Source organism: Colletotrichum costaricense (assembly GCF_030867565.1).
Source record: "Colletotrichum costaricense strain IMI 309622 chromosome Unknown Scaffold_2.1, whole genome shotgun sequence".
Taxonomy (NCBI): Eukaryota; Fungi; Ascomycota; class Sordariomycetes; order Glomerellales; family Glomerellaceae; genus Colletotrichum; species Colletotrichum costaricense.
In genome coordinates, this window is record NW_026848231.1 from 2866118 (window position 1) to 2882840 (window position 16723).

Below are 16723 nucleotides of genomic sequence, written 5' to 3' on the forward strand. Positions count from 1 at the left end.
TGTGTGCCCTTTTGTTGTGCCCTCGTACAACACTATTGTGCCTGCGGCGGGAATTGGCTCTGAAAAATACCGCTCTTCGGAAGCGGAAGCCATGACCTATTGTAGGCTATACGGAACGGGCTCTGTCAAGTTCGGTCTCGGAAGACACCGGCTCAGTGTTCGTACGATTGATTTTGCAGGATCCACAGCGGTGTTTCCAGAAGAGCAGGGGTCTTGAAGAAAGGCCATGTGGGCATAAGAAAAGGAAGACGTTGGATCTTTGGTTACATAGTATTGCGTACGTACCTTAGGCAAATAAGTTCCGCGGAACTCAAGCGAGCAGCAAAGAGAAAAAAAAAACAGTAGCAAACACCGAAACTGGGGTGGTATTACCAAGAGAATTAAATAAAAAGGGACAAAAGGGATCTGACCTCAGGTCACTTTAGCATTTGCGCAGCGGTGTTGAGTTGGTCTGCCAATCAGGTGTCATCAGAAATTGGCTATGGACGAGCAGTGATTGGTTCAAGTGCCGACTTTCGGTATTCGGAGACTCCACTTTGCGGACTTAGGGGTCCCACCCATCAACACCGTACAAGACAACCCCGGCCCCATTGAATGAATGGGGATGTACCTGAGTACCTTGCGGCGATGGAAGTTTGGCAGTCCTCTCAGGTCTGCCATCTGGCCTTGAGGGACGTTGAGGATGAGAAATCGCGTGCAGCGGCACCCCCAACCCACCGCCTAGAACCTAGAACACATGCGATGCGTTTAGGTTGGATCTCGGGGCGGGCTGCCCAGGCCTGACCTGAATTCCGCCCACCACTCACAAGAGTCCCAAAGGCTCCAAAAATGCGCAGGGCCGCACCTACCACACCCTGTGCCGAGTCGCTGGTGCGGCGTGCCGTTGGGGTGGTGCAGTGGTGCAGCGGTGCTGGGGTTCAAACTTCAGCCAGATGGCGGGGCGGCCGGTCGGCACGAGGTACACTGTACCTACCCTACTGCCCAGACCGTAACCCTTCCACTGCGCCCTTGGGGATTTGGTGTCATGGCGACTCTTCACCGGAGACACTAAAATAAAGGACTTGTCCGGGAATCTGCTCGTTTTTCTCGCTTCCCCTTCCCGTTTTCTCCTCACCTTGCTTAACCTCTGTCTTTCCCCCCTTCTTCTCCTATTTCTGCCCTTTACCAGCAGGAATCCCGTCTCAATTGTCGATCTCAAGAGTCGACCGCTTCTTTCTGCCCATTGACCTGTGTTCAGCCCCTCAGCGCTGATCACTTTTCTCTGGCAAACCCGCTGACCTCACTCGCATCCACGTCTCGCGCGCGCTTCGAGTCGCCACACACCGAAATCTACAAACAAAACCAGAGTCGCACACCGTTCTCTGCTCCGAAACAAACCAAACTTGAACGATAATCTCGAAAGCGAAACCGTACGATTTACCTCTGTCAGCCTTCGAGAATAACCATGGAGGCTGCCCTGCGTCAATCCAAGGCCATGTGCCCCTTCTTGAAGTCGGCCTCGCCCGCCAAACTGCGCGCGCTGTCTACCTCGGCTCGTCCCCACGCCATTCAGGCGGCGCCCCAGACGACGGCCGTCTCTCCTTGCGGAGGAACAATGTCCAAGTTGCAGCTCCTCGCCCATCGCTGCCCCGTCATGGGCAAGGCTCTGACTGTCCAGTCTGCCCAGTACGGCCATGGACGCCCGGCCAAGATGGGAGGCTCTTCCTCGGTTGCTGGCATCCGCGCCTTGAGCACCAACTCCAAGCCCGGCCGCGCCAACATCCACACCAGCCGCAGCAAGGATGCCCGGGCTGTTGATGCTCCTTTGCTCAACAAAGGTATGGAGACCCTATTGTGAAGAGAAAAGGAAAGGAACCCTCCCCGCTGACCATTGTTTATGTAGCTCAAGCTCCTCCCAGTATCCCGGCTGCTCGTCAGAGCGCTGCTTCGACTGTTGGTATGGGCAATTCGGACGCCTCTAAGGCCAAGTTCAACTACGAGGCCTACTACAACGCCGAGCTGGAGAAGAAGCACAAGGACAAGTCTTACCGCTACTTCAACAACATCAACCGTCTCGCCAAGGAATTCCCCCGTGCCCATATGGCTGGAAAGGAGGAGAAGGTTACCGTCTGGTGCGCCAATGACTACCTCGGAATGGGCCGCAATTCCCACGTTCTGAAGTCGATGCACGAGACCCTGGACGAGTACGGCGCCGGTGCTGGTGGCACGAGAAACATCTCTGGACACAACAAGCACGCTGTCGAATTGGAGGGCACGATTGCCAAACTGCACGCCAAGGAGGCCGCGCTCGTCTTCAGCTCTTGCTATGTGGCCAACGATGCCACTCTGGCGACTCTGGGTAGCAAGATGCCCGAGTGTGTCATTCTGTCAGACAGTCTGAATCATGCGTCTATGATTCAGGGTATTCGTCATTCCGGAACGAAGAAGATTGTCTTCAAGCACAACGACGTTGCGGACCTCGAGGCCAAGTTGGCGTCGCTGCCGCTTCACATTCCCAAGCTGATTGCGTTCGAGTCCGTTTACAGCATGTGTGGATCGATTGGACCCATTGAGGAGATTTGCGACTTGGCCGAGAAGTACGGCGCCATCACGTTCCTCGACGAAGTCCATGCCGTCGGCATGTACGGCCCGCACGGCGCCGGTGTCGCGGAGCACTTGGACTTTGAAGCGCATCAGCAGGGCCGCCCCAAGGGCAGCATCATGGATCGCATTGACATCATCACTGGTACCCTCGGAAAGGCATACGGATGCGTTGGTGGCTATATTGCCGGGAGCGCCAAGCTCGTTGACATGATCCGCTCCCTCGCCCCCGGATTCATCTTCACCACGTCACTCCCGCCCGCGACGATGGCCGGCGCAAAGACGGCCATTGAGTACCAGATGGACTACGACGGCGACCGTCGCCTTCAGCAGCTCCACACTCGCGCGGTCAAGGAGGCCCTGAACGACCGCGACATCCCCGTCATCCCCAACCCCTCCCATATCATCCCCATCCTGGTTGGCAACGCCGAGCTCGCCAAGCAGGCTTCGGATATGTTGCTCCAGGACTACCAGATCTACGTGCAGTCCATCAACTACCCCACGGTTCCCGTCGGACAGGAGAGACTGCGCGTCACCCCTACCCCTGGCCACAAGAAGGAGTACCGCGATCAGCTTGTCCAGGCGCTCGACGAGATCTGGACCAAGCTCGGCATTAAGCGCACTTCTGAATGGGCTGCCGAGGGCGGCTTCATTGGCGTCGGAGAGGCTGACGCCGCTCCCGAGGAGCCCCTGTGGACTGACAACCAGCTTGGCATCGAGCAGGCTGCGAAGGAGATCAAGGCCGCGGGAAACATCAGCAACGGCTTCGTCGAGGCCCTGCTGGAGCGTGAGTCCAAGGCGACGACTGGTCAGGCCGTGAGCTCTGCCATTTGATACATTTCACGTTCTCCGAGGTTGTCTGGTTTTTCTCAATATGAGAAAAATCCAGCACTAACCATTTCGACGTTGATATCTGAAAGCAAAGGGGAGCTCATCGGGCCTAGACCACGTTCCTTGGAGCGATCAACAAGTTTTTTGTGTGATATGAAGACCCACGTCCCGTGGCCACAATTGTTCTCTTTCGATTTGAGATTGATGATTTCGTCTATATGACGGGATTTGACTCTCAGTGTTGGTCGCAATAACCAATAGTTTACAAAATATGAATGTCATTTATTGACAGATTTATTCATCAACCTCTACTTCTTTTGGTCAATACGTGATATAGTGAAGCTTGTGTTACTCCCTGCCAAGAGTCATCCGAAGTAGGCAATTAGCCGGCCGGGATACTTCATGCATGGCTGACATTTGGGAATCGCAAAGTCAATTTATGCGAATGCGGTCTTCCCCGTCCCCGGGCTCGGCGAGGAAAGCACAGCCCGATGTAAACCCGGCACTTGCCCAGACGGGTCTCCGCGGTGCCCGCCCGCCCATCAGCTGGGGGTGAGATGAGACGGGATGGGACTGCCACGGTGAAGCATGAGGCGTGTGCCACATCTTATTACCAGAGTCCAGCGCGCCAACACCAAAAGCGGACTTTCCAAGACGTGGCTTGGCCCGCCCAGTGTCTGACTCAGCAACTCCGACGGAGGCCGGCAACGCAGAATTGCTCCGTCTCCGTTCGAGAAAGCCTTCTTCATTGGTTGGGGGAAGGGGTAAGGGGTCCCCTAAGTCCCCGTCATTGCTAACTGGGGTGGTGTGTGTCTTGACTTACACGCAACTCAGGAGATCCGTCATGAATTAAGGCAGGCAACTCAAATGAGAAAAGGATTACGACGCGAATTGGAAAATCCTGCTAACAGAGGAGTGGTGTTTCATGTCTTGTGCTTTACTCTAGCTTGATCGTTGCTTGTTCTATTTTAGCTCACTACATCTTTTCTCGCCACTTATGAGTTCAAGTTAGAGAGGAGAGACAGAGAGAGAGAACAATTACCACGGCAAAATGGATACCGATCACAGGGCCAAAGGCCCGCGAGCGTGTACGACCTGCGCCAAGGCTAAGGCGAGGTGTATCTCGGGCCCGGATGGAAGTAACAAATGCGAACGGTATTTTATCTCTGTCGTATTCGCGCGCATTGCGAGAACGAAACGCTGACTGGGAGAAACAGATGCCACAGGCTCCGCAAGCCGTGCGGTTCGCAGACCCCTGCGCCGCCCAGGGCGAAGAAGGAACCCAAGCCTACCAAAGTCTCTGAGCTGGAGAAGAGGCTGGATGAGTTGACGACGCAGTTGAGCGCGACGACGCAGCAGCCGCATCAGGGCGGTGTTGGTGTTGGTGGCAGGAGGAGCAGCGAGGTCGCGACGACCGTCGCCAACGGGACCGTCGTCGGGAGCGCAAACTCGCCGCTTCCGCCTAGCGGTAGCATCGCGCCGGCGTCGGCTAGGATCCCGATCAACTGCGATCACCTTTTCCCGCCAGAGGAGGTCATCGTCGTCGGGGGCGAGGGGGGGTGGTCCGACACGTCGCCTGCGCCGAGTGCGTCTACGGCGGATGATCACCATACGGTCGGGAGCAGCCAAACCGACAACGGCGGCGCCTCGGGGATGGGGTCCGCGTCTACAGCACCGAACGAGTCACCCTGGCCGCTGAACAACGAGCAGAGTAAAGTTCTTCAAGTATTTCTGGACGACATGCAGCCGCTGTACCCCTTTGTCATTGTACCCCCTCACATGAGCCCTACGCAGCTGGCCGCCGAGAGGCCGTTCCTATGGAAGGGCATTATGATGACGGCGTGCCACTTGGACGCGACGAAGCAGGTTCTGCTAGGGGAAGAGCTGTTGCAGGATATCGTGCAGGCGGCGTTCATGAAGCCCAAAAAGAGCCTGGACGTGCTGCAGGGGCTGCAGCTCCTGATTGCATGGTATCACTACAACATCAACAGTTACCAGCTCACGAACCTGCTGTTCCTGGCGCGGTCGATGTGCGTAAGTTTGGGTTTCAAGGATAGCCCCATGCAGCTGGCCGAGCGAGGCGGGAAGGGGACGGGGCTCTCTATTAGTTTCCAGAAGCCTGAGAGTGAGGCGAGGAAGGTGCAGACGCCGGAGCAGATTTCGGCGCAGTTGGAGCTGATGAGGGCTTTTGCTGGATGTTATTACCTCAACACACTGTGAGTAATTGCCTGACTATGTGAACGGGAGAGGGCTGACCGCGGGGGGGTGAAAGCGTCTTCACGACGAATAAGCGGCCAGACGCCTTTATGAACACGACGTACCTCGAGTCTTGCTGCCGACAGATTGAGGAGGCGGCGGAGTACCCCAGCGACGCGCTCCTGGTACACCTCTTCAAGATTCAGCAACTCGCGCAGACAATTTCTCTCACGCTCGGGACGGAGAGCACGAGCTTCCAGTCACTGCAGCTGCCCCTGACCATGGTCGTCCAGAGTTTCCAGCAGCAGCTCGACATCTTCAAGACGTCGCTGCCGGAGCATCTCAAAGACAATGGTATGTTAAGATAACCCCTTTAACATGTATGCGTTTGTGGATGGGATATCTGACAAAAAGCACAGTCGGCCTCCTCGCGCACATCAGCATAGCGCAAGTCCTCCTCTACGAAATCGGCATCCCCGAAGCCCGGGGGCCGGCCTCCTTCATCTCCCTCACGGAACGCCTCGAGCTCCTCTGGGGCTGCTGCAGCGCCGCCAAACAGTTTCTCGAGATCCGCTTCCCGCGCAACCACCTCAGCTTGCAGCCGCGCTTCACCTGCCTCAGCTCATCGGATTTCCTGTACGTCTTCATCGTGTGCCTGAAGCTCATGACGCTCGACCAGGTGCCCGGGTGGGACTTGCCGCTGGTGCAGAAGCACCTCGACCTCGGCGGGGTTGTCGAGAGCCAGGTCGCGCACTTGGAGGTTTTTGTGGCGCATCGGAGTGGGAAGTTTAGGAGGGCGGCGGCGGATGCGGCTGCTGCGAGGGGGGAAGAAGAAGCGACTGGTCCAGCGACGGATGTGCCGGGCCCGAAGGTGGTTGATCCGTTCGTGAGGCTGACGGAGATGCTGCGGTATTTCAAGGATATCGTCAAGGGCGAGCTGTGCGGTCTCAAGTCGCAGCCGGCGATCCAGGAGCCGATTCAGTTGCCTGCCAACTTGTCGGACGGGACGCAGGCCATGATTCGGGATCTGGATGCGTCGTTTTGGACGGGCGTGCTTGGAGAGGATGCTGCTGGGACGTGGGATGTCGGGAGTATGTTCCCTTCCATGGATTGGACTGCCACCTAACGTTCGTTGGTCGGATTGTGCGCCCGGAGACGAGGTGCTTTGAGAGAATTTGTGTAACACTACCACCAGCGGAGGACCGACCGGGACTGACGCATATGAATGTGATGATTTATGATATGGACAGGAGAGAGCTCTCACCTCGCCTTCTTGGGGTTTTGTTGGCACAGTACCAACGAACAGAGGAATATCAAGAGAAGGGTGTCTTTTCCAGGGACTATCTTTTACTACTACCGATCTGAAAAGGAGACAAGCAAGCGGGCTGCCCTCTACTTGGAGGCCAAGAAAAGAGGGGGTTATTTGTTTTTGGAGTTTCCCATAAGGAGTTTAGCAGGTTCACCCAGGATTTCATGCATCTTGTAGTTTTATCTTTGTAACAAGCGAAAATCTCAATCCAAAGTCTCTAAAGCTACCTAGTGTGCACAATACTGATGTGCTGAAGAAGATTGCATAGGAAAGTATTGATCAGTACTGTGTAATCACAGTTGTGACTTCTAATGCGGTGAAACGAGCATTTCGATTCCACAATGTTTGCGAGTATATAACAAATCGAACGGTCCCGTGAGTTCCTATTAATATTGATCTGGATCCAGGTGGCATCACGAGTGCCAATTCTTCTGCGATGAGCCAAACGGGTAGTTAATGTCGTCACCGACAACCCCACCACAACCCGCGTCCCGCAGCCATCGGCGCCATCGGAGAAGCGGCCGTTCCGTCCTCGGCCGCAAGTATCCGCATTTACACACTGAAAAAACCGGCGCCGATCCAAGCAACGCAGTCATCCCACCTCCGATCCAATATTCCCTCACCCGGCGACAATCTGACATCTGGCTTTCCTTCTCTTCATCCCGTCCTCCCCTCACTCTCCCTTCTCTAGACTCAAGTAGAATTAGCCCAACCACGATGCCGAAACCAACAGTAGACTACTCCCTCTACCTCGTCACCGACTCCACCCCCGCCATCCTCGGCGACCGCGACCTGTCGTCCGTCGTCGCGGCCGCCGTCCGGGGCGGCGTCACCATCGTGCAGTACCGCGACAAGACGAGCGACACGGGCGAGCTCGTCGCCAATGCCAGGAAGCTGCACGCCGTCTGCCGCGAGGCGGGCGTGCCGCTGCTCATCAACGACCGGGTCGATGTCGCGCTCGCTGTTGGATGTGAGGGTGTGCATATCGGGCAGGATGATATGGGTGAGCATTTCCTTTCTTTCTTTCTCTCTTCTTCTTTTCTGCGTTTCTACCTCAAGAATGTGTTCTTCTTGAGCTGGTGACTCGTCCCGTTTCTCATGAATACGTCTCTTGTGCTGCTGGGGTGAGAATAGAATCTAAGAAAGGGGCATGGTTGACATCCAACTAGAGCTCACTGCCGCAAGAAAGATCCTCGGCCCGGACGCCATCATCGGTGTCACGGCCAGCACCATCGAGGAGGCCCTCAAGGCCTGTGAGGATGGAGCAGACTACCTAGGCATCGGCACCGTCTTTGCCACATCAACGTACGTGTCTCATCCCTTCTCAGTCTTCCAACTCTATCAGTTCGGCACTCCATGTCTCGTCAACATAACCAACTCACTTCAAATCCCTGCTACCTCACTCACTAACACACCCCCCCAGCAAAGAAAACACAAAACACATCATCGGCACCGCAGGCCTCCGCACAATCCTCACCAAGCTCGCCGCTGCAGGCCACCTCCCCCGCGTAAAGACGGTCTGCATCGGCGGCCTCAACCCCTCCAACATCCAGCGCGTCCTCTACCAGTCCGCCAACCCCGACGCATCATCCCCCGCAAGCCTCGACGGCGTCGCCCTCGTCAGCGCCATCGTCGCCGCCAAGGACCCGGAATCCGCCTCCCGCAACCTCCTCGAGCTCGTGAAAACGAGCCCGTCGTACCGAAGCACCACCTCTTCCTCCTCCGGCTCCAGTTCCGATGCCTCTGCCTCCCCCGTCGACGTCGACAACCTCCTCGCCCAAATCCCCTCCGTAATCACCCGCGTAGCAACAACCTCCCCCCTCTCCCACAACATGACAAACCTCGTCGTCCAAAACTTCGCCGCAAACGTCGCCCTCGCCGTCGGTGCATCCCCCATCATGGCAAACTACGGCCAGGAAGCCCCCGACCTCGCGCGTCTAGGCGGCAGCCTCGTCGTGAACATGGGCACCGTCACCCCCGACGGCATCGCAAACTACCTCCTCGCCTTGTCCGCCTACAACGCCGCGCGCAGGCCCGTGGTGTTCGATCCCGTCGGCGCGGGCGCCACGTCGATCCGGAGGAACGCCGTCAAGACGATCCTGGCGGGCGGGTACCTGGATCTCATCAAGGGGAACGAGGGGGAGATTAAGACGGTGTGGGGTGAGGGGACGCTGGAGCAGCAAAAGGGGGTTGATTCGTCGTCTACTCTGACCCCGGCGCAGAAAGCAAAGCTGGTGCGGGACCTCGCGAGGAGGGAGAGGAACGTGGTGCTCATGACGGGCAAGACGGATTACCTATCAGACGGCAAGCGCACGCTGGCCGTAGACAACGGGCACGAGCTGCTGGGCCAGATCACGGGCACGGGGTGCGTGTTGGGCACGACCGTCTCGGCTATGCTGGCGGCGTGGGCGGACGAGGATAAGTTGCTCGCTGTGCTGGCGGGGTTGCTGCACTTTGAGATTGCGGCTGAGCGGGCTGCTGTGCGGGCTGATGTACAGGGTCCGGGGACGTTTGTGCCGGCGTTTATTGATGAACTTGCGAAGGTGAGGAGGGTGACTGTCGAGGGGGATCTGACGTGGTTGCGAGGGGTCAAGGTCAAGGCTGTCGAAGTTGAGTGAGAGGGAAGTCCTCTCTCTTTCTCGATCTTCTCTCTCTTGCATCTGGGACGTAAATATAGAAAAGGCCAGGAATCTTTTGTAGACGTATACCTCCATAACGCAAAACTCATTTCTACCCAAAAAAAAAAGAAACCCCCATCTAAATCTTGGGCGCCAAAGCCTGCAAAACCTCTTTCGTATCCTTCCCCGTATCCTTGACCAACCCAACAACGCTCTTAAACTCGGGCCGCGCCGCATCCCCCATCATCTCATAAATCACGCTCTCGCTCGTCGTCACCGTGACCCCCTCCCCCCTCAACCTCGCCAGCGCGATCGGCACCTCCTCGCGGTTACAGCTACTCACCCCGTCCGCGAGCACATACACCTTGTGTCCCTCGGCCAACAAATCCAGCGCCGTCTGCGTCACGCAGATGTGCGACTCGATGCCCACGATCAACACCTCGTGCTTCCCCTTCCCCTCGAACTGCGCAGCAATCTCGGGTACCCACATGCTGAACTTGGTCTTATCCACGGACGGGCGCACGAGGTCCGATTCTTGGAGGAAGGGCGCGAGTTCGGTGACGGTGTCGCCTAGGCGGGCGCGGTTCTGGGTCGTGGTGTAGACTGGGATCTTGAGTGTGTCTGCGGCGCGGAGGAGCTTGGAGGTTGTCTTTACGACCTTGTCGAATTCGAAGATTGCGTTGCGGAACTTGTCTTGGAGGTCGCAGACGCTGGTACAACATTATGTTTGTTAGCAAGCCATCCGTATTGTAACGACAGTGTGGAAGCATTCAGGGGGGCCATCAAACGCACAAAATGACCGGCCTTTGCAGGCGGCGAGTCGCGGGGTCAGACATGCTCGCGGTCGTCAGGAAGCGGGGTCGGAATAGGAGTCCGGACGGTCGAGGTTGTGCTAATTGAGTGAAAGGTAGATGTATCCGGAGAGTTCTTGCAATCGACATGTCACGCGGGAAGGGAGGAGAGGAAATCAGACCATCAATAGAATCAAAGGAGAAAAAAAAGGTCACCAAGGTCAGTCATTCCGTGACTCGGAGCTTAGAGACTCGGCACGTCACACTCGGCCTTGGAGCAGTGCGGGGAACCGGCGCATCCAAGTGGGGTAAGTTAGTGCCGGACCGGGCCTCTCTGGACACTGCAGACTGAGAGGTGCATTGAAGAATTCATGTACGTGACCTCGCAGAGACCCTGGGCTGCCCATGACGGACCGCAACCAACAATTCAAACGCAAGGTACCTGCAGTACAGAAATAGCAATCATCTCCTGGCTGGTTGGGTGGCTGCAGGTTGGAAATCAGCAGAGCCGGCATCACCTCTGATATATCACTTTCTGGGCTTTGGCCCACAGAGGTGGACCAAAAGAAGATCCTCAATGCAGCTAACGTTGTGGGCGTCCTAGTTGCCGATCTGGGTTGGGCGTGGCTACCTGGGGAAATATTGGACGCTCTTTGAACTCATAGATTTTTGTTTATTGGTTTCCGCTGGGCGGAGTTTTCTAGCCATAGTGCCATGAAAGCCATACGTCATGGCAGACTACATGGCTACCTACTAGTTGGCCTTGCTTGCGTTGTTTTGAAGCCTGCCATCTCACCGCTTCATGCTGGAGGGAGTCGTCTTGTAAAAGCAAAGAAAAAGAAGATTACTGCTCTGGCCATGTTCGACCACCTTCGCGTCCAGTGCCACCGGGGCTTTGCGCTCTCTCCGCTCCGATCACTCCGCCGTAGCCGTGGGCTTCGCCTTACCAGCCGGATTCATCCAAGAGAAAGCTGAGGCACCGCCGATAGGGTTCGCCGACCGCGGCAAAGCTGGGCCCGCATTCTTCGCCTCACGCAGGGCCTTGGCTTCCGTTGTACTGTTGACCGTGGTGCTGCTGACTGACCTCTTGGGTTCCCAGCGAACGCTGGTCGGCGGGTTGCTCTCTGCCGCCACACTAACCTGACTCTTGCGTCGATGCTCTCCGCTGGTTCTGGGTGCTGGTGGCGGCTCGTAAGCAGCTCCAGTTCTGGCAGACGATGATGAACCCGATTTCAGGGGCTTCAACACCTTCATATTCCGGCTTCCCCGCCCGGCGGGCTGATATCCGCTTAGCGGGCCGTTGGCGTCCCGTTGCCCGTTCTCCGCGCCGTTTGCTGAAGTGCCCTGCCGCCATGAGCCCCATATGCCGCCCGCAGACTCGCGCCGGTACCCCTCGCCGCTGGTCGAGCTGTTGTGCGCCGTAGGGTACTCTCTTGCCCCCGATTCGGACCCGCTGGTAGTATCCTTGCCATGCCGTTCACTCTCCCCGCCACTTTCAGACAGGTTGCTTGCTCCAATCGACTTGTTGGGTACAGAGTGATCCAAGGGCGAAAGAGGCCCCTGCGACTCGGCATCCTCATGCTGTGTGCTGGGCAGGCTGCTTTCCAATGCACTTTGCATTGTTGGGGCATGAGGTCGGGGGTCTCCGGACACAAAAGGCGCCGCGTTGGCATTCAGTCGGGGCTTTTCGGGGATGAAGTTGATTGTGCTTATATGCTTGAAAGCAGCCTCGTCCTCTGGGCGCACAAAAGGAACAGACAACTTCTCGCGCTCGCTACCATAAAGACACATGCGGTTTTGGGAGAGGAGAATATCGGCTTGGTGGGCTCTGAGGGTGTCGCTGCCAATAAAAATCTGAATGCCCCTCTTCGGTTCCATGCCTTCAGACTGCTCCATGCCGGACACCTCAAAGGATGCGAGGAGGCAGGGCATTGAATGCCCAGGGCTCGATGATCGGCTGCTGCGTTCGGAAACAGTAGCTTCTACCAGGTATACTGGAAGTCGAACTTTGTACGTGCCATCCATATCGTGTTGAATCTCATCCAACAGATCGAGATCTTTGAGGACAGAGTAGTCGACCACGGATTTCTGGGAGCCCGTGCAAAGATCAGCATACAACACCGTATCGTGGGCGAAGCTCGTTGTAAGCCAACATCGGATGATGGTTGGTACTGAGCCCAGAAAAAAGAGGCCTGGTGGAGGCTCCGGCATGTCTATCGGAGAGTCGTCTTCATGACTGCTGACCATGAAGTTGGTGTCCAAGCCCAAACTGCTCGCCCTCCCAGATGCCACAGAGTGAAATGAGTGAACAGAGTGGCCGGCAGAGCTATGGCGTCCATCCGATTTGTGGGACAAGGACCGCTCCATCATCAATCCGCTGGACGGTCGGGGAGGTCCGAATTCTCCAGAGTGGCGATTACTCTGACTAGACCAGTCGGCTGCTCCCCGCAATGCACTCTCGTCGAATCGTACGCTGTTGGCTCGAGAGGCAGCACCCCGACGAGTAGGCTCCTCCTCCGCAGGTCCTAGGTGAAGGGAGCTCAGCAGGTGCTGGCCTTGCTCGTCGAAATCATCAAACATGTCGTTGGGTGAGAGGTGAGTCGGCCCTGGAGAGTGGGACGTCAGCAAAAAAGCAACCACACCCGCAGGAGATCTAACATTACCTTGCTGAGGGGTTCCGGCAAGGACGCCAGGGAAAGGATTCTGCTGCCACACGGACTTGAGGCTCGCATCTTGTTCCTGGCGCCTTTCGAGCCTGATTAGTCTCTCGCCCTGATTACTCTGAACCAGTTGGATTTGCTTCAAATCCATTTGGATGTTGAAGAGATCGTCGCGGGTGATGGGGAACCGATGATCCATTCCCGAAAGCAGTTGTGTGGAACTCAGTATAGTGCTCGGACCAAATAGGAATCAAAGTACGTTGGGACGTAGGTCCGAAGAGTGTGTGAGCGAAGGACAACGGCAAGCGAGTGTCTTGAGATCAAGTGGTGATCGATTTGGAGCGCCAGTTGGTGGGTATCGATAAAGCCGTTGGAAGTAAGGATCGTTCGGGAAGGTTGTTGACGCCCGTGGGTTTATTGTCGAATACAGGCGCGTTCGAATGACGGGTCGAGGAAGGCTATGGGCTCTTCCGACCTCGATCCCTACGATATCAGTTCACGAGGTCCTCCTCCCCCGCCACATCGCACGGTGAGACCAACTAGGTCGTCAACGGCAGAAGGGGCAGCAGGCACAGGTTTGTATTCGTTTCGTATCGCGGTAGCTTTCTTCTTTCAAAGTCCAGTCGAGTTGTTCGACTGCGGCAGCTAGTATTCGGTGGTGATATTATGCTAGTTTTGCACGATGGTCTACAGAGGCGGCTATGCCCCAGGGACGATGGCTTTGGGAAGGTTGTGTATTTGGTCGAATATTCTCGACGCCGAAATTGAGGCAAGTTATGAGTTTGGTGACACGGATATCGGCCGTAGATGGTGTGTATATGATACGTGGGTGCGAAAGACTCTTGGTGCGATCGCAGAAGGGTGTGATGTCGTCACGGTAGAAGCGCTAGAGACGATGCTGAATGGTAGATGCTTCGGTTCGATTGAAAACTCGCAGAGGACTCGATTGATCAGAATGGATCGTGTCGGCTGTTTCGATGTAACGGTATACGTCCAGGTAGAAAGGGTCTTTGGAAGAAGCAGGACACAGATTGTTTCGTAGAGAAAGGTGAAGAAAGAAGGGTGTTGGACAGGACGGGGGGTTAGACAAACGGAGCCCGCCTGGTTAATTTGGACCGGCACGTTGAATTAGTGAAGCGGGCAGGACACGAGCAGAGACGGACGGGCGTGGATGGAGGTGAAGTGAACGGGCAGCAACGGGAGTGGACCAGCCAACGAAAGAGGTGTGGTCCCGGGGGTTTGGCGCATGGGTGAGAGAGTATCGCAAAGGTTCTCCCAACTTATCGTTGCCAGGAAGCTGCACACTTCAGGTGGGTACGTCGGTGGATGAGAGCACTGAAAGAGGAGGGTCCGGCTGATGATTTGTGGACTGGCATGACTGGGAACGCTGGACCCAGCCTCGGACAACCTGGTGGTGTACTTAAGAGGTACATAAGTGAGCTGCCTGCCGAATACATCAGCGACGACCAAGGTGCCTACGTAGTATGTAGTACTTCCAGTACGTAACTGTGGCCGTCTTCCCGTGGGAAGCGCAATTCGGTGCAGCGCACCTCACCTCGGTGCCTGTAAAGTCTAGTCGTCGCCCTCCCGCCCATTCACCCGCTGGAACTCGCAACAGGGTAACGGGTGTGACGCCGTAGGAGGTTCTGATTGGGGCCCCCCCAACCCCCATGCCAGGGACGTGCTGAAGACTTTCAGCGTTACCTCATTCCTCCCGCCATTTCCAGTTCACCTACGGCTACCTCAAGGTACCTCAGTTGGCAGTGACAAAGTGACTTCCGCTGTTTCCTCACCTCCTGCACATCCTCAAACTCTAAAGCACCCGAGATGCCAGTGCAGAAACGTCCAAAACCTGCCTTGGGACTTCACTACCAGGATGGTGTCACCTCCTCCGCACTTCAGCTTTGCTTATCCTGCCCCTACCTTGTCTGTCGTTCTCTGCTATGCAAGGAAACTTCACCGAGGTCAACGACTGGGGCATTGAATCCGCCGAACGTAGAGCTGTAGATCTTCAAGTGATCACGTAACTGAACTCAAAATTAGACACTTTCCCATCTTGCCCTTCCTGTTTGAGGTAATAGGATACAGCCGTATAAGACAGGGTAAGTCGTATATGCGGTCGACCATCTCATGAATCTTTCCGATGCTAGCTCCGTCGCCATAGCCCGCAGCCTACCTACCGAGTGAGTATGCGTTGCGGAATACCCCCGAGACCAGCAGCGGCTTTGAATTCTCCTGTCCTTGGCGATTCCCGGTGGTGTCTCAGACGACGGCATCTCTCCCTATGGCTCGGCACGAAGCGAGCGCGAAGAGATAGGTCAGGCTACGAGTAGGATAAGCAGAGATAAACGTACAATGTACGCCACCGTCATCACATGCTTTAGCTATTTCGGAAGCATCATCTTGGGTACTCGGGCAGTTTCTTACAAAGAATCCACTTGATTTGAAATGCCACTGCAGCGCCGCCCTGCAGAATACATGCAGCATCGCATGGGCCGCTCTATTAGCTTCTCCTTCGTCCATGCCAATCTCACCTACGCCGGAGGGTTGAGATCCCGCCAATCTGGAAAGACATAGTCCGTACGATCGTCGTCAGGCAGACCGACGTACTCTTGCCCAATGTGAGGCAGCACCGTCTGATAAAACACCCTATACGCTTCGCCGCTCAAGTGGAGGCCGTCCGGCAAGAGGTCAGCGAGCCCGCCCTGCTCGCCGAGCTCCGGGGTGCCGAGCAAGGGTCCTCCGGCTTTGAAGCCAGGCGTCTTGGCGACGGCGTGGTCCATGAGAGCCTGCCACAGGTCGATGCAGACCACGCCGGGGACCTCGGCGGCGACGTCGCGGGCCGCCTGGGTGTATCCCGCGCTGATCCTGGCGGTCCGGGTCGGCTTTGGGTGACCCCAGGCCAGGTCCAGCTTGGTGATGCGGATCTCGTCGATGGGCGGCGGCGTGACGAGGAGGATCTTGGGGTTATGGGCTGTGATGTTGGGGTGCGTGACGATCTTGATGAGATTCTGCTTGTACTCTTCTAGGGGCACATTTTGGGTTGTCGTGTGCATGGGCTGAACTGCATCGTTTGCGCCCAGAAGGACCAACTAGCGAGAGTTAGATTGGCATTGACTGTCCATCGGTACCATGTTGCTACTGACCAGGTACTTCAGCTGTGGCCCTGAAGGAGAAGGAGGGGGAAACATCTCGGGAAGATATTTCAAAGCATTCGCCGAATTCCAACCCGAAAACCCACGGTTGACAACGTCATAACGGCGATTTACATCTTGGAAGCGGCGTGTGTAAATGTCTGGTTCCGAACCCTAAAACCCTGGATTTGGTCGACTCACGACATTGAAGCTCGGCCTGGAAGCAAAAGCCTTCAAAGGTCACCACAGACCCTTGGAACAGAGAATCTCCAAAGAGCACAACTTGAGGGTACGGTTTCTTGCAAAGACAGTAAGTAATGTGTGGTGTCTGTATAACTGGTATCGCTTACAGCCATGGTGGTTGGTCTCTATTCTTATTTCAATGTCGCTATGCTATTGGGAATACGCATCCAGTAAATGGAGTTGAGTGGCTTGCCCAGCTTATATGTGTCTCTGCGACTTCACTGCAGGGAGCCCAAAACACCCTTCTCCTCAATCTCGCAAACACCACCTCGGAGCCACTAACACCGCAGAACATCCCGTCTAGCCGAAAGCACGATATCCTCACTGGTTAGGCTGTGCGAGAGTACCTGCAGTCTGCGGT

At 56.1% G+C, this 16723-nt stretch overlaps 6 protein-coding genes across 6 annotated transcripts; 3 read left to right on the forward strand and 3 right to left on the reverse strand.

Moving 5' to 3' along the window:
• Window positions 1–1444: 1444 nt before the first annotated feature.
• CCOS01_02591 (5-aminolevulinate synthase) lies at window positions 1445–3414 on the forward strand (the record flags this gene model as incomplete). The annotated part of the gene is made up of 2 exons (XM_060450779.1): window positions 1445–1817; window positions 1883–3414. 2 exons carry the CDS (start codon window positions 1445–1447, stop codon window positions 3412–3414), a joined length of 1905 nt encoding a protein of 634 aa, XP_060319429.1.
• A 1048-nt stretch (window positions 3415–4462) lies between these two features.
• CCOS01_02592 (uncharacterized protein) lies at window positions 4463–6733 on the forward strand (the record flags this gene model as incomplete). The annotated part of the gene is made up of 5 exons (XM_060450780.1): window positions 4463–4566; window positions 4629–5445; window positions 5527–5627; window positions 5684–5961; window positions 6027–6733. The coding sequence occupies 5 exons, from the start codon at window positions 4463–4465 to the stop codon at window positions 6731–6733; spliced, it is 2007 nt and encodes a 668-aa protein (XP_060319430.1).
• Window positions 6734–7633: 900 nt separating this feature from the next.
• On the forward strand, window positions 7634–9534 carry CCOS01_02593 (hydroxyethylthiazole kinase; the record flags this gene model as incomplete). The annotated part of the gene is made up of 3 exons (XM_060450781.1): window positions 7634–7919; window positions 8086–8221; window positions 8340–9534. The coding sequence occupies 3 exons, from the start codon at window positions 7634–7636 to the stop codon at window positions 9532–9534; spliced, it is 1617 nt and encodes a 538-aa protein (XP_060319431.1).
• A 139-nt stretch (window positions 9535–9673) lies between these two features.
• Window positions 9674–10475, reverse strand: CCOS01_02594 (isochorismatase; the record flags this gene model as incomplete). The annotated part of the gene is made up of 2 exons (XM_060450782.1): window positions 9674–10244; window positions 10327–10475. The coding sequence occupies 2 exons, from the start codon at window positions 10473–10475 to the stop codon at window positions 9674–9676; spliced, it is 720 nt and encodes a 239-aa protein (XP_060319432.1).
• Window positions 10476–11240: 765 nt separating this feature from the next.
• On the reverse strand, window positions 11241–13184 carry CCOS01_02595 (uncharacterized protein; the record flags this gene model as incomplete). Its single annotated transcript, XM_060450783.1, has 2 exons — window positions 11241–12931; window positions 12989–13184. The coding sequence occupies 2 exons, from the start codon at window positions 13182–13184 to the stop codon at window positions 11241–11243; spliced, it is 1887 nt and encodes a 628-aa protein (XP_060319433.1).
• A 2335-nt stretch (window positions 13185–15519) lies between these two features.
• Window positions 15520–16475, reverse strand: CCOS01_02596 (GDSL-like Lipase/Acylhydrolase; the record flags this gene model as incomplete). Its single annotated transcript, XM_060450784.1, has 3 exons — window positions 15520–16077; window positions 16132–16293; window positions 16470–16475. 3 exons carry the CDS (start codon window positions 16473–16475, stop codon window positions 15520–15522), a joined length of 726 nt encoding a protein of 241 aa, XP_060319434.1.
• Between the last annotated feature and the right edge of the window lie 248 nt (window positions 16476–16723).